Source organism: Citrus sinensis, chromosome 1 (genome assembly GCF_022201045.2).
Source record: "Citrus sinensis cultivar Valencia sweet orange chromosome 1, DVS_A1.0, whole genome shotgun sequence".
Taxonomy (NCBI): Eukaryota; Viridiplantae; Streptophyta; class Magnoliopsida; order Sapindales; family Rutaceae; genus Citrus; species Citrus sinensis.
This window is the reverse complement of record NC_068556.1, coordinates 5,397,053-5,421,705: the sequence shown is the minus strand read 5'-3', so window position 1 is coordinate 5,421,705 and position 24,653 is coordinate 5,397,053. Positions and strand designations below refer to the sequence as shown.

General features: G+C 36.8%; 2 protein-coding genes across 3 annotated transcripts; one reads left to right on the top strand and one right to left on the bottom strand.

The window, feature by feature from the left end:
• Nucleotides 1–2,106: 2,106 nt before the first annotated feature.
• LOC107176696 (uncharacterized) lies at nt 2,107–3,395 on the bottom strand. The gene is made up of 2 exons (XM_025097858.2): nt 3,203–3,395; nt 2,107–3,137 (listed from the first exon to the last, which is right to left on the bottom strand). The coding sequence occupies exons 1-2, from the start codon at nt 3,393–3,395 to the stop codon at nt 2,107–2,109; spliced, it is 1,224 nt and encodes a 407-aa protein (XP_024953626.2).
• Nucleotides 3,396–7,177: 3,782 nt separating this feature from the next.
• Nucleotides 7,178–24,553, top strand: LOC102628046 (dnaJ homolog subfamily C GRV2). Of its 2 annotated transcripts, XM_006475689.4 has the most exons (22): nt 7,178–8,094; nt 8,835–9,065; nt 9,275–9,362; nt 9,468–9,676; nt 10,192–10,293; nt 10,372–10,434; nt 10,748–12,985; nt 13,468–13,830; nt 14,517–14,657; nt 15,067–15,459; nt 15,599–16,084; nt 16,549–16,772; nt 16,874–17,218; nt 18,469–18,763; nt 19,773–20,273; nt 20,378–20,723; nt 20,812–21,155; nt 21,234–21,701; nt 22,002–22,126; nt 22,540–22,663; nt 23,273–23,341; nt 24,074–24,553. In XM_006475689.4, the coding sequence occupies exons 1-22, from the start codon at nt 7,672–7,674 to the stop codon at nt 24,272–24,274; spliced, it is 7,779 nt and encodes a 2,592-aa protein (XP_006475752.1). In that variant the 5' UTR covers nt 7,178–7,671; the 3' UTR covers nt 24,275–24,553. The 2 variants fall into 2 exon arrangements, with proteins under 2 accessions (XP_006475752.1, XP_052298050.1); XM_052442090.1 differs by lacking the exons at nt 7,178–8,094; nt 8,835–9,065 and having other exon boundaries at nt 10,182–10,293.
• Nucleotides 24,554–24,653: the final 100 nt, after the last annotated feature.

Genomic DNA, 24,653 nt, shown 5'->3' with positions numbered 1-24,653 from the left:
TCATAGTAAACACATGCAACCTCAGATTAAACACCAGCAACCTCACACAAAAACTACTGAAATTTAAACACTTTTGTCATACAAAAACAACAAGAATAAGGCACAAAAAATACTTGAATTCATTGAAAACACAATATCCACCTCTTTCCTATCTTCAGGGAAAACCAAACAATTTTTCACCCTTCACACATATAAATTCAAACAGAAAAATGGCCTCCAGCAGCCACACAAGCATTAGTTCTACGGGTCGAGCTAAGAAACTTGCAGAAGTAACCTGCTACCCTAAATACTACAACTGTGAAGTACAAGCATGTGCTATGGTATCTACTACGTCAGCAAATTCTAACAAATTATTTTGGATATGCAGGTATAAAAAGTGTAATTTTTGGCAATGTGCAGCAAAAGAAAATTTAGAAATGCGTAACAACACATCTAGTTATGGCTTGAACCTAAATGAAGATGTACTGAAGATGAATGAAAGACTACGATGCATTAAAGCAAAGCTAAAATTGGTCATGGCTTTTATTTATGGCCTCTTGATAGGCTTATTTATGAGAAAGTAATGTAATAGAAGTAACTTAATATGTAAGCAAAGTCAAAAGTAATCTAAAGTACTTCCATTATCAATGGTGAAAAATAAGAGTTTGTGCTTGAAATGCATATTCCCAGAACTGTTAGTTTGTGAATTCAAAAAACACCACAACATCCTAATGCACTAATAATGGTTTGTGCAATCAACAAACACCACAACATCCTAATGCACTAAAAAAACACCACAGTAGCCTAATGCACTAGTGACAGTTTGTGCATTTCAGATACATAATATCCTAACAATAAAACTCTGCTAACTATCTATGATCTATGAAGCTTGTGAACCTTGAGTTGGATTTGGAGATAGATTGTCAGCTTTCATATCGGCCTGCACAAATATATATGAAGTATTCACAAATATATATATATATATATACACACTTCAATATCTATGAAGTATTCAGAAAATTATAAAAATATCAAAAAACACCACAGTACCTCTTCTTGCTCTGCTACCCGGACCTCTACCTCTAGAAGCCATTCCTCTTCCTCTGTCAACTCCTCTTACTCTGCTACCTCGACCCCTGTTACCTCATCTTCCCCTACTATGCGTAAACCTCTCGTTTGGACTACTCACAACCTATTTAAATTGAAATATATAAATATAAAAAAATTATGAAAAACTACAATAAACAAAAAATTATTCCATATTCAAACCAACATTTACCATTCTTTTTCTTCTCTTCGAAGTGGTTTCTGCATTAGAACTTTCTCCCGGCCCACTGAGACCTTATTTTAAATTACATATTCAACAAATATTAATAAAGAATTAAGCTCGGTATACACAAAAATAATTAAAAAAGTAATACATTGATACCTGATTCTGAGCTCTTATTTGTCTTGCTATTGATAGCCTCAATGCGCACTTTCGGACATTGTGGTTCATCCCACCGCAAAAGGAGCAGCATACATAGAATGATCTGTTTTTTTTCACTGGCTCAGTGGCTGCCCTCTTCCTTGACTTCTTCGGCCTTCCAATCTTCTTAGTAATCTCAGGTGGAGAAAGTTTTGGTCTATCACACGGGTCCCAAGTAACCTTATCCGGAATTGGCTTAAACATCACAGCATAAGTGTTCAAATATGCTTGTTTCGTGAAGTATTTTGGCAGGTACTCTTCTGTTGTGTGTCTTGCATGACTAATTGCAGCCATAACATGAGCACAAGGGAGTCTGGATAGTTCCTAGTGACCACAGTCGCAGGACCTGCTCACCAGATCAACGATGAACCTCCTCGCTGGATAATAACTCTTTTCTTTAACCTGAGAGCAATAACACAATAATTAAAAGCATATAGGGAAAAATTTGTGAATTCAGATTGTAAACAGTTCAGCTATATAAAATTTGTGAATTGTAAACAGTTCAGCAATAACTCTTTCTCTACTAGAATTTATAAATTCATATTGTAATTTCAAGCAATTATAAATATGTGTTTTGTGAACTGTAAATATGTGTTTTACTCTAAACAGTTCAACTATATAAAAATATATTTGAAAACAAAAATATTTTAGATTTATAGCTAAAAGTGAAGATCACCAGAAGCCATTGTAGTCATCTTGCTTCCGGTCTCATAAGCCTCATCTAATTCTTTTTTCACTCGAGATGGAATATTGGACCAAGATTGTGCTTCTTTTCTTCTTTCTGTGAATAGTGTCATAAACATGCATCGAATTTCTTCAAGCATAGTCAGGCAAGGCTTATCTCTATGGGGTAAGATCCAGTTGTTGAAGCACTCTGAAGTGTTATTACTTGTGCGATCCACTTTGCAATTCTTGTCATACTCATATCTTGACCAAGTAAACCCAGCAAGTTCTCTCTCCAACCACTGCCATGCCTCTAACTTCTCTTTTTTCAACTTTTCCATTGCAGCTGCATGGTCAAACTTATTAGTGCTACTGACAGCTCTACAAAACAGATTCCTCAAAGTAACTCCAGGATGATCTTTAGAGAAGTTAGAATATATATGTCTAGCACATGGCCTATGAAATGCAGTCGGCCATGTATTCCCAATTGCTCCTAACAAACCCTTTTGCCTATCACTGCAAAAGGTGATCTGATCTGATCCATTATCGAAATACGAATACAGAATTTCTAAAAACCATATCCAAGTTTCAGTGTTCTCTATCTCACACACTCCTATTGCTAATGGAACCATTCCATTATTAGTATCCATACTTACAGCAGCTAAGAGAACTCCACCATACTTTGATTTCAAATGACATCCGTCTAACCCAATGTATGGCCTACAACCATTATGAAGCACATTTCTTTGGGCTGGAAATGCCATAAAAAATCTCTGAAATAACACTTTTTCTGGCTTAGTTACTGCATCGCAAAGTACTTTGCAAATTGCACCTGGATCATACTTCAGAATTACTGCAGCATATTGAAAGAAATCCTCATAGCCCCTTGCATGGTCTCCATGAATGTCTGTCCTTGCCCTCTCTCTAGCTCTATACAGCTTCAAATTCCCTATCCTCACACCAAATGTCTCTTGCTCTTTATTTTCTCTGCTATCCATTTGCTGGTCACATTCATTGACATTTCGGTCTGTTTGCAATCATGCTTATTCTGCAACTCCTTAATTACAAATCCACCCTTACCCTTGATTTTACCTCCCACCATATACCATGGACAACCATCAGTCTTGCATTTACCGTAAAATCTCCTACGGTCATTGTACACCTTTGTAATTTCAAAGCTTTTATCCACCATCACTTCACCCAACACCTTCCTAAAGTGGTCAACATCATCAAACACGTCTCCTAACCTCAGCCTATACTTACCATCAAGCCTTGGCTTATACATATGCACTTCAATATAATCTTTCAATTAAGTAGTATCCAAATCAAAATCTGAGTCAGATGTATTTGCCAATAATTGAGGATTTGCATCAATTGATTCATCGTCAAAGCTAGATCCCTCATCATCCATAACTTCTGCATCCTCAGCTATGTTTTGGTGATTTATACGACCACCATCAGCAGCAAATTCCTTGTCAAAATCTGACAAGCAATCATCATCGTCGTTGTCATCAACATTCTGCTGAACATTCTCATTCCTAACAATTTGTGGTTCATCTCTGCCTTCACTCTTGGAAGGTGATTCATCTTCATCAGCATCAGTCTCACACCCAACATTCCCAGCAAGGTTTGTTTGTGGCCCATGAATGCCTCCACGTCTAGATAATGGTTCATTTCCACTTTCATTTACCCAACTTGCTCTGCAGATAGCTGAACTCCTAAGGCATATAGTAGGGACTGTATCACCCCACCAAGTTCTAAATCAGGGCGTAGGGTTGGCAACACAGTGACTTTAAATACTGGCACTTGTAAGGAGTTATGTGCCGTGAACATAATTCATAACATTGCATAAGTATCTACAATAACTTCCACATTATTCCTTGGGTTGGTGACAACTAATTGCACACTTTCAGGAGTGGTTAATCCGTCTTCACTTGTAATCTTCACCACCTCAATCTTCAGCTGTAGCAGACTGCATTCATCTGGTTCAATCAACCCTTTACAATAGTTCTTGCCTTTGTAGATTATATGAAGTTGTTTTGGTAACATGATCTACAAAAAGCAACCAGTGAACAAAAATTGGTAACATTAATTTTAGTAATATAAACATAACACAATTCACAACTCAATTATAAAAAGCAAACAATAACAGAAATTCTTATATTGGTAACAAGATCCACAAAAAATAAGGAAAAATTATCAAAGCTAGATCTCCAACAATAACATAATTAACAAAAAATTAACAAAATTAACAAAATTCGAATGTCAGTACCATGGACAACGACAAAGAACACATTAACAAAAAATTATGCTACAAAATTAATATTATAATCTATGAAATTCAAGTATTATTCACAACAAAAAACAATAACAATTTAATTAACGAAAAAATTAATGAACAATAAGCGAATAAAAATGCAAAGTCAACAACTCACAGTTGAGAGCACAAAACACTAGTGGAGTCGGCCGTCACTCAGCTGCGACGGAGACAGATCGGAGACAAAGGTTTCACAGTGGAGAGCGCAAATGGTAGTGGAGTCGACCGTCACTTAGCACCGATGAAGAGAAATCGGAGACGAAGGTTTCAGAATGAGAGAGGGGGCCGGTCGATTTTGTTCTTAAATATTCTGTCAAAACGCTGCGTTTTGCTTCAACTCAAAATGTCTTTAATGCCCTTGTATCCGGAAATGTCTTTTATGCCCTTATTACATCAGCAACACATCATCAATTTTCTAATGTTGTTAACGGATTAGTAGTAAAATGATAACCACGAAAAACTTTGGTAGTAAAATGCACTTTTCAGCAAACCTTGGTACTGACATGATATGTTAGTAAAACTTTGGTAGTAAATTGATAATATCCATTTTCATAATTCCATCTAGCTGGAAAGAAAATTTTAGTAAAGCAGCAAAATCAAGATTCTGAATCTTTTTTTTTTAATTTACTTTTCTTGCCCTATTCCTTACCACCATACTAAAGTCTTTATTTGGAGTATGTGCTTCATTTTATTTTTATCTTGGTTTGTTTCTAACTCTTCCTTTGGCTGCAGAGAAACGAATGGAAACTTTGAGAGAATCAAATGAATTTTTTTTAAGTGTCTGTATTTTTTTTTTAAAGTTCGTCAAAAATTTGTTAAGCTGAAATTAAATTCAAGATTTTATATTTTTATTCACTCTCAATCCCCTTAGTTTTCTTGTTATTGAAGATTCCTTGCTCAAATTTAGATTGGCAAAAAAGTTCGGGCTTGCACGGACCTAAAGCTGGCTCTCATGGGTTGGGTTTGGATATGAGCCTAAATAAAAGGCCCAAGCTTTTTAATTTATAAATAAAAATAAATTAAATTTAAATAAAAAAGCTCAAAATATTAAATTAATATATTTTTTATATTAGTATTTGTGATTTATTATGTTGTGTTATTGATATTTTGTGTATTGGATTATTATTTTATAATGTATTAAATAATTATCTTTAATTTAAATTTTTTTATTTTATTAAAAAATTATTTCATATTTAATGACAAAGCTCAGGCCTTGCCCAAGCCTAATTTGGAGGCTTTTGAAGGGCATGAGTTTGTAATCAATATAAGAAAGCCCGGTCCAAGTTTATATTTTGCCATCTCTAACTCAAATGTGAATATTGTCATTTTTTTCATCTAATGAGAGAAAAAAATTAATAAAAGTCATTTCTCTACTCCAAATTCACTATCAAATATAAATTCTTTTACCATTATTAATTTTTTTGTTTTACCATTGTAGACTTTGTAGTTAATTTGATAAGCCATAATTGGTATCTTTGTTCATGTAATTCTTGAAGTTTAGGGTGATATTTTGGACTATAAATTCATCTTTCTTTCTTGAAATTATATTTAGCATTGCAATGACATTTTTGTTCATTCTATATAATAGGATCTTCTTGATCATTTTTTCATTAGTGAAATTTATTTAACACATATTGATAATTAAATATACTAAAAATACATATTTTAATGCATTATTTTTGTTTTTTAGTATCTGGGAGTTTGTGTCTCTATGTCTTTTAGCTACATCTCCATGAAATCCATGAAATCAATGTATTAACATTGCGCCTCAAAGCTCTGAATGTACATATATGTGGGTGGGGGTGTGTGTAGTTATTCTCTGATAAAAGACATTCTCACTTTGATAAAGTAAAGATGTCACTAAAAATGTAAAATATTAAAAAAAATTAATACATTAAAAATTATTTTGTGTATATATATATGTGTGTGTGTGTGTGTGTGTGTATTGTGTTTCTTTTTGTTTGAATTTAGTGAAAGTTTGATTAGTCTCAATATAAATGTCTGAATAACATGTTTGTTTATTTTTTAATATCTAAATATAAGTAGCTATTTGTTTGTTTTTATAAATATAAAATTATTTAAACATGGTTATTTGATATTTATATCCTTATAAGTCAAAACGAATAAAGTGATAATGTTTTATAATTTAGAAATAGGTATATTTAATAGAGATATTTTTAGGATAAAATATTTAATTTTCATTTAAACTTTTTTCGTTTAAATAAAAATCACAAATTCACCATTTCTATTTGGATATAAATGACTGAAAATCATACATAAGTTACTAAAAAAGAAGTAAATTTAAAGAAAAGGTCAAAAATTTTAATTTTAGATTTCATAAATTTAACAAACAAGCCCATATAGATGAGTTTTGTTATATAATTGATTTGATTTATATATTCATTGATGATGAGATTTTACTCAGAAATCATTTTATTTGATCTTTTTATTGCGAATATATAAATGTAAGAGTTTATTTACTAAATATCTAAAGCCTGAAAATTTATTAATTTTATAACTTTTTTAAATTTTACTTATTAATTTTTTATAATTTATATCTAATTATACTGTACAACGATGGCACAATACCACCGTTGCACTGTATCCGGACCTCAACTAAATGATAAAAGTTAACCGTAATCACTGCCCAATACATAAATTTTATTATTATGATTACTATTATTATTATTATTTACAAGAACTACTACTGAATAATTTACTCGGAAGACATCACGCGACGTCGTTACATAAGGGTAACCGATAGGTGACAATTTTTTCTTCCATCAGAAAAAGCCTTCGACGGTGAGGTGAAGGTCATGCAAAACAAAATACGACTCCTTTTGCCTAGCTGTCCACTCTCTCTCTAAATTCTAATATATTCCATCTAAATTCTTCAATCGATCGCTATCCGAAATTTTACAATTTCAATAAACACTCAGATTTCAGTTCAATTTTTTTTTTTCAAAAAAATTTTGGATGAAAGTTTAGGGTTGGTTAGCGATCGATCAAGTAAATCCAAGAGTGGCAAATCCGTAATTACGTTTGAAAACTGGGGGCGAATCAGTCTCATCAGTCCCACCGCAACCCGGCTGCGGCCGCCCGACCAAACAACCATGCCGGAGTGAACTTCTGGTTCTTTCTCCGTCAGCAACATGCGCCACGTCACCACACCCTCCATTACCTCCAGCACATTGACTCTGTGAACCGCGTCTCGCCAAACCCCCACCCCCAGCCGTCACAAAAAATGGACCCCGTTAATACTCCTTCCAATTCTGCCCCGCATCCGCCTCCGGAAGAGACCGAGTACCTCGCCCGTTACTTGGTCGTTAAACACTCGTGGCGCGGCCGTTACAAGAGGATTCTTTGTATCTCTAACGCTACCATCATCACGTTGGACCCCAACACGCTTGCCGTTACCAATTCGTATGAAGTGGCGTCCGATTTCGAAGGTGCCACGCCGATCATCGGCCGCGATGATAATGCGAATGAGTTTAATATAAGCGTTAGGACTGATGGGCGTGGCAAATTTAAGGCGTTTAAGTTTTCATCAAGGTTTAGGGCGAGTATCTTGACCGAGTTGCATAGAATTAGGTGGGTTAGACTCAATGCTGTCGCGGAATTTCCAGTGCTTCATCTTCGGAGACGGAACTCGGAATGGGTTGCTTATGTAAGTGCTTCTAATATTATCTAATTTAGTTGTTCATCGTTGGATTTTGTTCAATTTTTGTGTTATATGATTCAGTGTTGTGTACTGTTTGTTTACTGAGTGGTTTATGGGCTAGTGAGTAGTGTCTGATTTGATGGACATGAGGTACTGGAAAGAGGGTGAATTTGTTGATTCTTAATTGACAAATGTATTTTGTTTAAGGAAATGTTTGGAAAGCAATTACTTTGTTTTATTGATTGATACGTTATGGCATTTTGAAATAAAATGTGGTTGCTCCTATGTTGTTGCTTTTGTAATTTGTAACTTGCAATATCCACTTAGAAGCTTAATGTTGATGAATCATCCATCAACTTATACTTAAGATCTACTGTTTTCACTTCGCAGCAGACCCCAGCACGATACCCTTAGTGCATTTTTTTTTTTTTTTAAAGAATGCTGCTCTTGAGCAAAACTGTATCTTTGATCTTATTGTACATTGCCTTTTTTGGGCTATTTCTAGAATATGGTGGAAATGTGCAAAATTGAGTTATAGTTTTTATTCAATTGAACACTGTTTTAAATTTCTTTTCTTTAATATAATCATTTCCCTTCCCTTGCAGAAAGGATTGAGCTCTATCTAAAGCAGGATAGCCATAGTTTTCATATCATCTTAATGTATTTACTATTGTACTATATAAGTGGATACCTCGATTTCCTTGTGGAACTACTAAATTTTGCACTGACTCTGTTTACTGCTGCAGAAATTGAAAGTTACTTATGTTGGAGTTGAACTTACTGATTTACGATCTGGAGACCTGAGGTGGTGCTTGGACTTTAGAGACATGGATTCACCTGCCATCGTTCTATTAAGTGATGCCTATGGGAAGAGAAGTGAAACTGGAGGTTTTGTTCTTTGTCCTTTATATGGGAGAAAATCTAAAGCTTTCCAGGCTGCTCCAGGGACCACCAATTCTGCTATCGTTTCAAGTTTGGTAAGGATGGGAACTTTAGTGATTAATTTATTATTTCATAATAATCTCAATTAGGTCCTTTTCACTGGCAATTGTTCAAGTTTTGCTTTTGGGAGCAAAATGCCTGTTCCCTGGAGAACTGGAATTTAAAACAATGCCAATTGGATCACGCTTATACTCTAGTAGATGTTTTGCATTGAATAACTGTACTGTTGAACAAATTTATGCAGACTAAAACTGCCAAATCGATGGTTGGGTTGTCACTATCTGTGGACAGTTCCCAGCCCCTCTCTGTGGCAGAGTACATAAAGAGACGAGGTAGTTTTTTATCATTTAATATTTGCAGTTATATATCTCTGTGGAACTAATAATATTTTCATTTTATATGCTGTTCTTTTTATGCCAATAATTTGGAAAATACAGCCAAAGAAGCTGTTGGGGCAGATGAAACCCCTTGTGGAGGTTGGTCGGTGACGAGGTTGCGCTCTGCTGCTCATGGAACGTTAAATGTTTCTGGACTGAGTTTGGGAATTGGCCCTAAAGGAGGCCTTGGGGAGCATGGTGGTGCTGTTTCACGTCAACTCATCCTTACAAGGGTCTCACTTGTTGAAAGACGCCCAGATAACTATGAAGTAAGCTGATGAATTGTATAAATTTTGTACCTTTGATGCCAGATAGATACATAGGGTTTACATCTTATGATCAATCAATATGCCAACTGAACTTATGTATTTATGTTTTAAAGACTGTGTTTCGGTGTGCCTGCCTCTTTATAAGCCCAATATGCAAATTAAGAAATTTTGCCTTAAAAGTATATTTGATTGTGTCCGCTTCTTGTCTCTGTGTCCATAGATATACTATGACAAATACGTAATTTTCTCCTGTAAAGCTGTATGTAATTGCTGTGACTACGTTACAAGAAAACCACAATTGTGTTTTAGGTGGAAGGGGGGTAAAATTTGAAAATGCATTATAAGAATATACAAGCATGCTCCCAGATCTGCAATTTGTGTGCATTTTATTACTGTGTCGAGGACTTTATGAGAGTGTAAAATATTAAAAGCACTTGTACATTTAATAAGCTATAAGATGATGTGCATGCTGCAGAGTTGTATCAATTCCTGAGAATCTCATTAGATGTGTGCAGGCTGTTATTGTTCGCCCTTTATCTGCTGTAAGCTCGCTCGTTCGATTTGCAGAGGAGCCCCAGATGTTTGCTATTGAATTCAATGATGGATGCCCCATCCATGTAAGCATTGATAAATTTCATTAAAATTTTGAATTATTTAAAGGTAAAACTATCTGATGTATATGCCATGCTTTATAGGTATACGCAAGCACATCACGTGACAGCTTACTTGCTGCAGTTCGGGATGTTTTGCAGACAGAAGTAAGTACTTAGTGCTTCCTGTTCAATATAACTAGCTTCATGCTTGTAAATGTGGATTTGAAACTTAATGCTATGAATTATTTGAATTCCACTATACGATTTTGTTTACCTATACTCTTATTAATGGGTGGATGAATTAGATGGTAAAGTTTGAAATGTGCAGTTTAGATTCAGTTGCCTCTAAAAACAGATTAAAACATAATATTCTGAAACACTTGTATTCCTTGATCTTTTAAGCTGATATACAGTTTTAATTTGTGAGATGATGAATTTGGTGATTTAGTGGTAAACTGTTGGGTTTTTTCTTGAGCAGGGTCATTACCCTGTGCCAGTTTTACCAAGATTGACAATGCCTGGTCATCGGATTGATCCACCCTGTGGAGTTGTTCGCATGCAAGTCAGAAAGCAGCGTCCTGTTGCTGATATGGAAAGTACATCCATGCATTTGAAACACTTGGCAGCAGTTGCCAAAGATGCTGTTGCTGAAAGTGGCCAAGTTTCTGGTTCAAGAGCTAAGCTATGGCGTAGAATACGGGAGTTCAATGCTTGTATTCCATACAGTGGAGTGCCTCCTAGTGTTGAAGTGCCTGAGGTAACTTTGATGGCATTGATTACAATGCTTCCATCTACCCCAAATCTTCCTCCAGAGTCCCCTCCTTTACCACCTCCTTCACCTAAAGCTGCTGCAACCGTGATGGGGTTTGTTGCATGTTTGCGTAGACTACTTACTTCAAGAACTGCAGCGTCACACGTGATGTCTTTTCCTGCTGCTGTTGGAAGAATAATGGGTTTGCTGAGAAATGGATCTGAGGGTGTGGCTGCTGAAGCTGCAGGGCTGATTGCTATACTTATTGGCGGTGGTTCTGGGGATACAAATATGTTAACTGATTCTAAAGGAGAGCAGCATGCCACAATGATGCACACAAAGTCTGTATTATTCTCTCAACAGGGCTATCTTATTGTCCTGGTCAACCGTCTGAGGCCTATGTCAGTATCCCCTTTGCTGTCAATGGCTGTTGTTGAAGTTCTTGAGACAATGATATGTGAACCACATAGTGAAACCACCCAATACACTGTTTTTGTTGAATTGTTGCGCCAAGTTGCTGGTTTGCGGCGTCGTTTATTTGCACTTTTTGGACATCCCGCTGAAAGTGTAAGGGAAACAGTTGCTGTTATCATGCGTACTATTGCAGAAGAAGATGCAATTGCTGCAGAGTCGATGCGCGACGCTGCTTTGCGTGATGGTGCTTTGCTGAGGCATTTGTTGCACGCGTTTTTCCTTCCTGCTGGCGAGCGACGTGAGGTGAGTCGACAACTTGTAGCTCTTTGGGCAGATTCTTATCAACCAGCTCTAGATTTATTGTCTAGAGTGCTACCTCCTGGGCTTGTTGCTTATTTGCACACACGTTCTGATGGAGTTTTGTCTGAAGATGCAAATTTAGAAGGATCATTGACCAGTAGGAGACAGAGACGCTTGCTCCAACAGAGGAAAGGCCGTCCTGGTAGAGGAATTGCATCTCAAGAGCATTCTGTGCCTTATGTTAATAATGTTGAAGCCAATGACCCAACAAGGCAGAAAACAAGTGCTTTTAGAGGGCCAGGTAGCCATCAAACATCTAATCTAGATCCGAGTTCTGGACAGGCTTCAGCCTTCCAATCTCCGGCTGCTCGTTCTGGTGAAAATTTGGTCAGCGATATACCGTATATGGGCTTTTCCCAAAATGATCATCCCGCTGTTGTTGCCACAGCTGATTCTCCGTTAAGGGGTGTACATGAATCACTAGATCCAAAAGCTACAAGTTCAGTTGATTCTGATGCTAATGCAGTTGGTTTCCAGAACACAGACATTCCAGCTCCTGCTCAGGTTGTTGTAGAGAGCACACCTGTAGGTTCTGGTCGGCTGCTTCTTAATTGGCCTGAATTTTGGCGAGCTTTTAGCCTTGATCACAATCGTGCAGATTTAGTATGGAATGAGCGTACTAGGCAGGAGCTGAGGGAGGCTTTGCAGGCTGAAGTTCATAAGCTAGATGTCGAGAAAGAGCGTACTGAGGATATAGTTCCTGGAGGTGCTACCCTTGAGACTATGACTGGGCAAGATAGTGTGCCACAGATTTCTTGGAATTATCCTGAGTTTTCTGTTAGTTATCCTAGCTTGTCCAAAGAAGTTTGTGTGGGTCAATATTACTTACGATTGTTGCTTGAGAGTGGCAGTAGTGGCAGGGCACAGGATTTTCCATTGCGTGATCCTGTTGCCTTTTTTAGAGCACTCTATCATCGTTTCTTATGTGATGCAGACATAGGCCTAACAGTAGATGGTGCAATACCTGATGAGTTGGGTGCATCTGATGATTGGTGTGATATGGGAAGATTGGATGGTTTTGGAGGTGGCGGAGGTTCTTCAGTTAGGGAGCTATGTGCTAGGGCAATGGCAATTGTATATGAACAGCATTATACTACAATTGGACCTTTTGAAGGTACTGCACATATTACAGTTCTTTTAGATAGGACGGACGATAGAGCTTTGAGACACCGTCTTCTTCTCCTTCTGAAGGTATGTTGAAATTGAGGTTCCCACCTTTTTCCATCTTATCCTTTCTTTTCTTAGTTTGTTGCTTGGGTTGATTACATTTTACTTTGTGTATGACTTTCATTGGCTGTATTCTTTCTGTATATGGTCACCACTTCCTATGACAATGTGTTTTTGTCTTTACATGCTTGTTTGCATGAGTTGGAGCTCAAAGATATGGGGAACAGAACATTGATATTGAACTCCTCATGGCGTACATTGATGCCCCTGAGATAAAAGTTTATGGCCTTTTAGACAACTGGCCAGGCTTAGAAAATTTTAGAAAATTTTGGCAACCACTATAGTATCTATGATCCATACTTGTTTGCTTGGTGTTTGTGAACAAACTGGTCAATGGAATGGACCGGTCTGTGGGATGTTTTAAAAAAGTCTAAATTAACGCCAGCATTTATTGCCATGAATTAAAATAATAATTCTTTATCTTCTTTCTTCTACTGCATGTGTAGGTTTTAATGAAGGTTTTAGCAAATATCGAGGCTTGTGTTTTGGTTGGAGGGTGTGTATTAGCTGTTGATCTGCTGACAGTGGTGCATGAAACTTCAGAGCGAACTGCTATTCCTTTACAGTCAAATTTACTAGCGGCTACAGCATTCATGGAACCATTTAAGGAATGGATGTTTATTGACAAGGATGGAGCACAAGTAGGACCAGTGGAGAAGGATGCCATTAGAAGATTTTGGTCAAAGAAAGCTATTGATTGGACAACTAGGTGTTGGGCTTCTGGGATGTTAGATTGGAAAAAGTTACGTGATATCCGTGAACTTCGTTGGGCGCTTGCTGTTCGGGTTCCTGTTCTCACACCAACTCAGGTATTGTCATTGCTTCCAATTACAAGAATCCTTATGCTCTTTATTGAATAATGGGTGACCGACCAATTAGTTTTTCTAAGGATGTGCTCTTTGTAGATTAGTGTTATCATATGGGGAAATGTAATCACTTGTTGTGGAATGTGGTCCAGGCATCATCCTTAACTCACAGTTAAAGCACCATGTAAAAAGAGAGCCAGAGAAATGAATACTTGTATATATCTGTGTTTCTCAATATTTCTTTGGACCCTCTTCAATATTTTTTAAAAACAATTGAGATGTGTGAGTATAAGCAGTTTTGAAATGTCTAAAATACGGTCTGTGGAACCTAGAACTCACAGGTTGCAAGATTGAAATCTGGCTCTTATACCATTTTAAAAGTGGTGTGTTTGCCCCAAACTTATAGCCTGATCCTATACTGTTAACAATATTATTCTTACTACCCTTCTTTTACTCTGCAGATGTTTCTCTGTTTTTCAAACTTGCTAAAATATAAATCCTATTTAGACAGTTCAACACTAGCAATGCAGATCCTTTTATACATGCCAAATAAGTATAAATTGCTTGAGATACAAGTTGATGTTTTTGCCTGTTGCCAACAATGATACATCGCCTATCTCTAGCACGTGTGTCATCTCATATTGCTTTCTCGAAACCCTTTACTATAATAGATTCTTTATACTACACAGGTAGGTGAGGCAGCATTAGCCATATTGCATAACATGGTATCTGCACATTCAGATTTGGATGATGCTGGAGAGATAGTTACTCCAACTCCGAGGGTAAAGTGGATCTTATCAAGCTCACGCTGCCTTCCGCATATTGCCCAGGTGATTGTTGCGGCTGTTTAGTTTTGAAGCTTACATAAAAATATGGTGGTAGACTGACAACCTCCTTTCTAAGAGAGGTGATATTTGGGTTTTAATGATACATCTTTTCGTTTAGGCTTTCTTGAAATGTTACTACTTATCTATTCTGTCTTGTACATGGGTGGGTTAGTACTTTCCATCAATCTTAAGACTGTTTCAAAATATTTTGTATTTTTTTTTTAATTTTAAACCCTATCTTTTGGTGCTTTCTTTCTTTTTATATATTTATATTTGGCATCCTTTTCGGAAGCTGGTCTACGATATGTATTTGTTGATTTTTCATCATTGTTACACTTTTCAGTTTCTTATCAGAGGAAAATCTGTTGTTTATGTTGCAATACTTAATTTTAATTTTATTTGTCAAAAAAAGGCTATGCTTTCTGGGGAACCAAGTATCGTAGAGGCTGCTGCGGCTTTGCTGAAGGCTGTTGTCACAAGAAATCCCAAGGCCATGATACGTCTATACAGCACTGGTGCCTTCTATTTTGCTCTAGCATACCCTGGATCAAATCTCTATTCAATTGCTCAACTCTTTTCTGTGACTCACGTGCATCAAGCATTTCATGGTGGGGAAGAAGCTGCAGTTTCGTCTTCACTGCCTCTGGCAAAACGTAGTGTATTGGGAGGGCTTCTCCCAGAGTCCTTGTTGTATGTGTTGGAGCGTAGTGGTCCAGCTGCATTTTCAGCAGCAATGGTATCAGATTCTGACACTCCTGAGATCATATGGACACACAAAATGCGAGCAGAAAATCTGATTCGTCAGGTATCTCAAATCTTCAAATGACCCACTTATGTTGTTTGTTTGCTTTCTGAATTATTCTTAGGTCTCTAGTTTAAGGCGTTTTGCTTGAGCAATCGTACACATGTAAACTGCTTTTCTGCACTTCTTTCTTCCCCACCAGGTTTTGCAGCATCTTGGTGATTTTCCCCAGAAATTGTCACAGCACTGCCATTCTTTATATGAGTATGCTCCAATGCCACCAGTGACATACCCTGAGCTCAAAGATGAAATGTGGTGTCACCGTTATTATCTTCGGAACTTATGTGATGAGATTCAGTTTCCAAATTGGCCAATTGTTGAACATGTGGAGTTTCTACAGTCATTACTTGTGATGTGGCGTGAAGAGTTGACACGTAGACCTATGGATCTCTCAGAAGAAGAAGCTTGTAAAATATTAGAGATATCCCTGGATGATGTATCCAGTGATGATTCCCATAAGAGCTATTCTTCTGAGGAGATGTCTAATATATCCAAGAAGATTGAGAACATTGATGAGGAGAAGCTCAAACGCCAATATAGGAAACTTGCAATGAAATACCATCCTGACAAAAATCCCGAAGGAAGGGAGAAGTTTCTTGCAGTACAGAAAGCTTATGAGCGCCTTCAGGTAGATTTGAAATTTGTATATACTAACTTGCTTGAAATTATAAATGTCATGAGATCTTTAACATTGAGTTTGGATCCATATAGGAGCTGTCTTTTGTATTGAAGTTCTTGATTTATGGTTAGGGGTATGTTATAAATTATTATTACCTGTATTTAAGTAATTTTCACTTGATGCATCCTAAAGCCTTCTGATATCTGTAAAATAAGGGATTTTGTCTTTGTTTATATGCTATTGTTGATCTATTTAGCTTTTGCACTTCTGAAATTCATGTGGCAACATCGTAAAAGTAAGCATATCCAATAAAAGAATTTAATCTGGTAATGGTTCTGCTTTGTTGAAGATACCTTATAAATTGTATACAGCTATCAAATTCTCCTTTATTTTAAATGTCTTTGAACATTTTTTTGTGTTTATTTGACTAATTTTGTTTTGCCGAAACCTTTACCCTGTATGATTGTTTATAGGCCACCATGCAAGGCTTGCAAGGTCCACAGCCTTGGAGGTTATTGCTTTTATTGAAAGGACAATGCATCTTATACAGACGATATGGAGATGTACTGGAACCATTTAAATATGCTGGCTATCCGATGTTGCTCAATGCAGTTACTGTGGATGAGGATGATAACAATTTCCTTTCCTCAGATAGAGCTCCTCTTCTCGTTGCAGCTTCTGAGCTTCTCTGGCTGACGTAAGTGCCCCTTCTACCTTATCTTTCTTGTTGGTTTAACTGATAGAATTTGGATAGCAGGATATAATGAAAGTTAACTGTTGACCACTTACCTTGTTTAGGTGTGCATCTTCTTCGTTGAATGGTGAGGAGCTTGTGAGAGACGGTGGGATTCAACTTCTTTCAACTCTTCTTTCCCGCTGCATGTGTGTGGTTCAGAAAACTACTCCTGCTATGGAACCTTCAGCCGTCATTGTCACAAATGTGATGCGAACGTTTTCTGTTTTAAGTCAGTTTGAGAGTGCCAGGACTGAGGTGCTTCAATTTTCTGGATTAGTTCAAGACATTGTACACTGCACTGAACTTGAGCTTGTTCCTGGAGCTGTTGATGCTGCACTTCAAACTATTGCTCATGTATCTGTGTCATCCGAGCTTCAGGATGCATTGCTGAAGGCTGGTGCGCTATGGTTAGTGAGCTTATTTTCGGTGTTTCTTTCTCTCTTTGTTTTGGGTGTCTATGTCTCCTAGTCCAACTTGCCAATGGCCATATAATTTAAGTCCCTTGCAATAATTCTGTTCACAACGTTTTTTCTTTTTTTTTTAATTAAGGTGGTCTTAAATGTTCCAACATTTGAAATTAAGTTCTTCTCAATCCTTGATTCTCTATAGACTGATCGATATTGACTGGGCCTTTTGCATTTGAAGTCTTAAATTCCCGTTGATTAGCTTTTTTAAAATATAAAATGCATGTATTTTGAGTTCGTTTTAATCATGTCAACCCTTGAACAAAGCAACCTTTTTTTGTTTTTTCCTTTTTTTGGTTGCTCCCTTCAGACTGACAAATAACTGACATTCTGCTAATGTCCTCTTGGTGGAAAACACTTCTTCTACTCTTTCAATTACATGGTCTCACTTCTTAGTTCTTTAATTCTCTTTGCTAATTGTATTTGAGTTCCAGTTCAGATAATTTATTTTAACATACTATCAGGTGTGTCAAAAAATATATTTTCAGATTTGGTTACCTGTACAATGTACTGTAAATGCTTGTCTGTTAAATTATCTGGATTTACTTTATTCATTGTGCTGCACATTTGACTTGCACAATTCCCTTTAGCATTTTTCTAGTCCCTCTCTTTTTCTGTAACTTGTCCTCATAGTGAATATAGTTTTTAAAATCCATCTGAAAGGATATTAAAAAAAAAAAGAAGGATCTAGGAGGAGACTGTTGTCTATAGATCTTGATTTTTAGGATGATGTAACAGTAACACATAATGATAATGAACATTTGCTTGATCAATGCATGCCATATCTATGTAGCGGGCAGACTCAATCCGGGCCAATTTTAGACTTTAAAATGTGTTGTTCGGGTCGATTTGATCTATGGATGCCCGTATGTTATTTCGTTTTCCCTGGGTGTGGGTAGTGGGTCATGGGTGACTGAGAATTTCAGTGCTCCCGGTTCTCATCACACTTGCCAATTCACAGCTATTCCCACATCAAGTGAGGTCTGTCATATTTGAATGCAAAAGAATATGGGTCTCAATTGTTGTCGTTTTTTATGTTGTGTGTGTCACTGAAGCCATTCATCTTTCAGTTTTTTGTTGTTGGCTTGAAATGGATCTCCATCAGTATTTTGTTGTTCTTATGGTACACATTAATGTACTAAATTTTACATTACCATATCTAATTTTCTTCTTATTATGTTGGTTTATTTTAGGTTCCTTTTACCGTTATTGCTTCAATATGACTCAACTGCCGAAAAATCAGATACGAACGAGTCACATGGTGTTGGTGCCAGTGTTCAAATTGCAAAAAATATGCATGCTGTAAGAGCGGCCCAGGCCCTTTCTAGGCTTAGTGGTTTGTGCTCTAATGGGATTTCAATACCTTATAATGAGGCTGCAGCCAGTGCTCTCAGAGCATTGTTGACTCCTAAGCTTGCAAGTTTATTGAAAGATCAGATACCCAAAAACCTGCTTTCCAAATTAAACACAAACTTGGAGTCTCCAGAGGTAAATGAGTATTTTTCTGTTCAAGAAATGTCTAGTGTTCATTGATGTTCTTCTTTATTAGGTGCTTATCTGATGAGAGGACACATTTATATGCCAATTTATTTGAGATTTCCAAGCGCAAATCCTGTTAGATAACTGCATATATGCTTATATCTAATTGAAAGGTTTTAGTAGTTTCTCTTCTACTAGCTTTGGGGCTATGACTCTGAAGTATGAAAATTCTAATGTCAAATAAATCCCTTGATGAAAATTCTAATGCCAATGTCGAAAAACTGAATTAACAGCCCTACACTTTTGGCTTTTGTTAGTAAATTGGATTGATTATTCGGAGCACACAATGACTTCTACATAGATTATGTGGTACTGCATATTCATTCATCGACTTGCAAGCTTTGATGTTCCTCTTTCCTTCAAAACAATTCTCTACATTTTGAAAAGAGAGTTTTTAGTTTGTCCATTTTCTGAATGGTTATTCATTTGGGCTTTAATGAGTTCAACCGCATAATCTGCATTTAAATTAGTAAATTAGCAGACAAATTCTGGTTCAATTGTCAATTGCATTATCTAGGTATCTCATTGATTATTGTTAATCTAAAATTGCGCTGTTTTCAGCACACTTATTTGTGTGATCTATATCAGGCTTGTCAATTTACAGTTTAAAGCTCCTGAATGTCAAGTGCTCTTTTATTTTTGAGAAAAAGTATGTGTGTTTTCATGCTCCTGATGGTTGTTTTCAGACATCATGCCAGGTCACCTCAGGTCTTCCATAATTAAATTTGGAGTTCCACGAGATGATTTATATTTATGACTCCTGATGTCTTTAATTGCTGCAGGCTCATTTTTAATTTTGTACTCAGCTACTTCAGTTTTTAGTTTATGATTCACTAGTATATTCATGCAAATATCATAATCTGTCAATCACTTTGTCTGCATAGTTTGTGGTATTTATTCTAATTGTGAACTTCTACATGAATGTTTTAGTCTAACACATAACTGCTTATGGTTGTAGATTATTTGGAACTCATCAACTCGAGCAGAATTGCTGAAATTTGTAGATCAGCAACGTGCAAGCCAAAGTCCTGATGGTTCATATGATCTGAAGGATTCAAATGGCTTTTTATACGAGGCATTATCAAAGGAACTTTATGTTGGCAATGTTTACTTGAGGGTCTATAATGATCAGCCTGATTTTGAGATCACTGAACCAGAAGCCTTCTGTGTTGCTTTAATTGATTTTATATCGTATCTTGTGCACAATCAATCTGCTACAAAGTCAGATGTCCAGGGTGAAGAAAGTCTGGATGGCTTATCCTCGAAGATTGTTCAGGATAAACTTAGTCTTGATCCCTCATCCTCAAAGACGTTTGAGCTTCCAAGTGATGCTACTGATTCATCAATGAATGAACGGAAAGTTAATGATGAGTCCTTAGCCGTATCTGACAGAAAAGTGACTGGCAAGGAAGATTCTGTAATGATTAAAAATCTTCAGTTTGGTTTGACCTCACTTCAGGTACGGTTGTGTTTTGCGCATTCAAGTTGTTAACAATTCATTGTATATGATTTTGTTTCTTTTTTTCCCTTTTTTTTTTTTTTTTTTGCATTTCCAATTCGCAGAACATATTGACAAGCAATCCAAATTTGGCATCCATATTTTCTACCAAAGAAAAGCTATTGCCTCTTTTTGAATGCTTTTCTGTGCCATTTGCACCAGACAGCAACATTCCTCAGCTTTGCCTGAATGTGCTGTCTCTCTTGACAACATGCGCTTCCTGCTTGGAGGCTATGGTGGCAGATGGATCTAGTCTTCTCCTTTTATTACAGATGCTTCATTATGCACCAGCTTGTCGTGAGGGGGTTCTTCATGTTCTTTATGCTTTGGCAAGCACGCCAGAACTTGCTTGGGCAGCTGCCAAGCATGGTGGAGTGGTTTACATTCTTGAACTTCTCCTGCCTTCACAACGTAATGAATTTATTCTTGTGCCTTATTTTTTTCCCAATCTTATCTTTTGAAAAGCAATTTATTTGTTAATATAATTGGTGATGTGCAGAAGAAATTCCATTGCAGCAAAGAGCTGCAGCAGCCTCTTTATTGGGGAAGCTTGTTGGGCAACCAATGCATGGGCCTAGAGTTGCTATAACACTAGCAAGGTTTCTCCCAGATGGTCTGGTATCAGTTATAAGAGATGGTCCTGGCGAAGCTGTTGTATCAGCACTTGAACAGACTACGGAAACCCCAGAACTTGTATGGACACCAGCGATGGCAGCTTCTCTATCTGCACAGATTTCAACGATGGCATCTGACCTATATCGTGAACAAATGAAAGGACGTGTTGTTGATTGGGATGTACCTGAGCAGGCATCTGCACAGCAAGAAATGAGAGATGAGCCTCAGGTTCACTTGTTCATGCTCATTCATGATTTTAGAATTATTTTTTCATGTTCTTTATCTCACAGATTTAGGGTCATGTAGGTTGGCGGAATTTATGTCCGGCTGTTTCTTAAAGATCCAAAATTTCCTTTGAGAAATCCAAAGAGATTCTTGGAAGGACTGCTGGATCAGTATTTGTCATCAATTGCTGCCACACATTATGACACCCAAGCTATTGACCCAGAGCTTCCTTTGCTTCTCTCTGCTGCTTTGGTTTCATTATTGCGAGTACACCCTGCTCTTGCAGACCACGTCGGATATCTTGGTTATGTGCCCAAACTTGTGGCTGCTGTGGCTTATGAGGGAAGACGAGAAACCATGTCAACGGAGGAGGTGAAAAATGGTAACTCTGAAGCAGATAGAACATATGAATCGGATGATGGATCTGCGCAGCCTGTACAAACTCCTCAAGAACGTGTCCGCCTTAGTTGTTTGCGGGTCTTGCATCAACTTGCTGCTAGTACTACCTGTGCGGAAGCTATGGCTGCAACAAGTACAGGAACACCTCAGGTTTGTCTTATAATATCTCACTGCCCCACTCCGCATCTCTCAAGTTTTGCAGCTTAAGCCTTGCTTGGCACGTCTTGAAATTCTTTTTCCGTATATCTTTTATTGTTTAGTTTTAATTCATTGGACAATTTTGAGAATCAGGAACGTATTAATTGCAGTTAATCGTGTTTTTTATTTACTTTAAATATTTTCTTGATTCAAGGTATGTCTAGGCTTTGATCTCAGTATGGGTTATTTCGTTTCTTCTGCCTTTGTCACGTGATCTTGTTCATTGTTTCGTTCTTGATAATTTTCTTTCAGGTTGTTCCAATTCTAATGAAAGCTATAGGATGGCAAGGTGGAAGCATTTTAGCTCTTGAGACATTGAAACGTGTTGTTGTTGCTGGAAATCGAGCTAGGGATGCACTTGTAGCCCAAGGCCTTAAGTGAGTAACTTTTGTTGGCAACTAATCAGCTTGTTTGTGCCTGTGTGTTAAAGATTAATGCTAGTGTGATCGGTATTGCAACAACATGATATCCAACCACTGGCTTTGTAAATTGTAAATCCTACAAAAGCAATAATTGAAAATGTTGTAAACTAATGAAACTTCTTACCTGGTGTATATGGGGAAAGGAAAAGCACCTCATATTTCATTTTAATGTAATAGAATCTTTTTGCTATAGGAATGATGCTCTTCCATGTGCTGAGGCTGCATCTAATATGCATGATCAATGCACTTGGAAATGACTTATAGTGATCTTTATATATAGACTTAATATTTGCTGTTGGATGTGCTCAGACTTTGTATTCCATTACCTTCAATACTCTATGATATGGAAAATGTTTTGTTAAATGTAGGGTTGGGCTTGTTGATGTTCTTCTTGGCCTTCTTGACTGGAGAGCTGGGGGAAGGAATGGGCTTAGCTCTCAGATGAAGTGGAATGAATCTGAAGCTTCTATTGGCAGAGTGCTTGCTATTGAGGTTAGAATGATGAGCATCATGGTGGCTTTCTCACTTAATGCCCTTACTAAAGAAGATTTTGCCTTTTCATAACTGTTTCAAGTGATGTAATTTAAATTCAGCAGACCTTTCAATTCCATTGATTGCATTATGTGGGGCAGTTGCCGTCATGTTTTCTTGATTTGTCCGATATCTTTCTAACTTTATACATGTTAAATGCATGAGCAGTTGTTTATTTTTGACACAAGGAAATCATAGTTTTTCTTGCTTTCCAACGCTTTTCAAGCTTTCTCTGGGTTACTCTGCTTTCTTTCTGTTTGTGTCATTTGAGACCTCCTTTTTGAGGGAGCAAAATACCTTTTGCTAATTGGGTTAACCTGTCATGCTTTTAAAGTTCATCTAGCTATTCAATAGTAGTTATGAATCTTTTACTTCCAAATGATATTTTCTAAGATTTCAGTTCTGATAGTTATTTATTGAATCACTAGTCTTTTCTTCTGTTACTTTCCAAATAACTGTTTAGTGTGGTTTTGACCCAAAAAATATTATGATTTATGCATGTGAAGCAACTTTCCACAGTAGTTCTGATTATGAAGTTAAAAATCATATGGTTTGACCATGTCGGTCCAGGTTTTGCATGCATTTGCAGCAGAAGGAGCTCATTGTTCCAAAGTACGTGACATATTGAGTGCCTCAGATGTAAGTCTCAAAACTTATTTCTATTTTTCCCTCAACTTAAGATTGTTCTCTGCTTAAATTAAGCTGTATGCACCATCTTTCCAGAAGCTGCATGTCTGGAAAATTTAGTCTAGTCTTTTATCCTAATTAGCTTAAGATGATGGAGGTTGAGAACTTGAATTAACTTGGAGCATCCTGTTTAAAAAGTGGTGATGTGAGGCAGAATAGAGAAGAAGAATGGAGACGAAAATAGAGTGTAGAAAGTCAATGCATTTATTCAATAATCATAAGTTTGACCAAGAAAAGAAAAATATTGATGTGGTGATGTCCTATTTATAGAGGCCAATCCTAAAGATTGGAGCAAATAAGTCTACTTCTAATAAGAAATAAATCTAGTTTTGCTCCAGTAACATAAATGCTACCAAAATAAGATAATTTGGCAAAACCAAATTTAGCTTAAACAAGTAATAAATCCTTAAATTCCTAAAATTCTTAAAATGTAAAATGTTGCCTAAACCAAGCAAGAGATATGAATTTCCAATTCTTTCTTCTCCTGTTGGTGTAGTACTAGTACTGAATTACTTATATAGGATGTAGGCTTTCGGTCTGCTTAAATGCACAGAAGCCAATTTTAAGCATTGCCAAAAAATTTTAAATCTTTAATCTTGTGGTTTCATTTCAACTTGGCTATTATTTGCTTGACTTAGATAATAGGCTTAACCTGTTTTCTGGTTACGTTATTGGTATTTGCAGGTTTGGAGTGCTTATAAAGACCAGAAGCATGATCTTTTCCTCCCTTCAAATGCTCAGTCTGCGGCAGCTGGAGTTGCTGGTCTGATTGAAAGTTCCTCGTCTCGACTACCTTATGCTCTTACTGCTCCACCACAATCTTCTCATCCGAGACCACCATCAACTGCGTTTGATTCAAATGGAATGCATGATCAGCTTTCATAGTACAGAAAATATTTCATAAATGGTCAAATAGAAGTGTTATATACATTACACATCTGTATAGTCTTCTGTACAGTTAATTACCCATTTTTATTCAATTTTTTCTTTACTGGCTTTCCCCCGCTTTACCTCCATGGGGATCAGATGACCTGTGCAATTTTCTTGAGAGAAAAGGAAGAAATCATTTTTTTTTCTTTTTAATGTAAATTGACACTCCAAGCATTTGTAAATTTTGTCGATTTCCCCATCTGTTATAAGTAGTTGAATTGGTTTTCTGATGAATTTACCTTCGTCAAATTTTCATCATCTTGTTGCTTCTCTGAGATATATTAATGTGTTATCATTGCCTTTGGAGTGAATTTCTATGGCTCGGTACTTTTAT

Excerpts from the sequence above, each read along its gene's own strand:
- LOC107176696 (XM_025097858.2), bottom strand. The coding sequence starts at position 3,395 with ATGTATAAGCCAAGGCTTGATGGTAAGTATAGGCTGAGGTTAGGAGAC. Across the intron at positions 3,138-3,202 it reads TCCATGGTATATGGTGGGAG|ACCGAAATGTCAATGAATGT; the intron begins GTAAAATCAAGG and ends GATTGCAAACAG.
- LOC102628046 (XM_006475689.4), top strand. The coding sequence starts at position 7,672 with ATGGACCCCGTTAATACTCCTTCCAATTCTGCCCCGCATCCGCCTCCG. Across the intron at positions 13,831-14,516 it reads CTGTTCTCACACCAACTCAG|GTAGGTGAGGCAGCATTAGC; the intron begins GTATTGTCATTG and ends TATACTACACAG. Across the intron at positions 20,274-20,377 it reads TTGGTTTGACCTCACTTCAG|AACATATTGACAAGCAATCC; the intron begins GTACGGTTGTGT and ends TCCAATTCGCAG.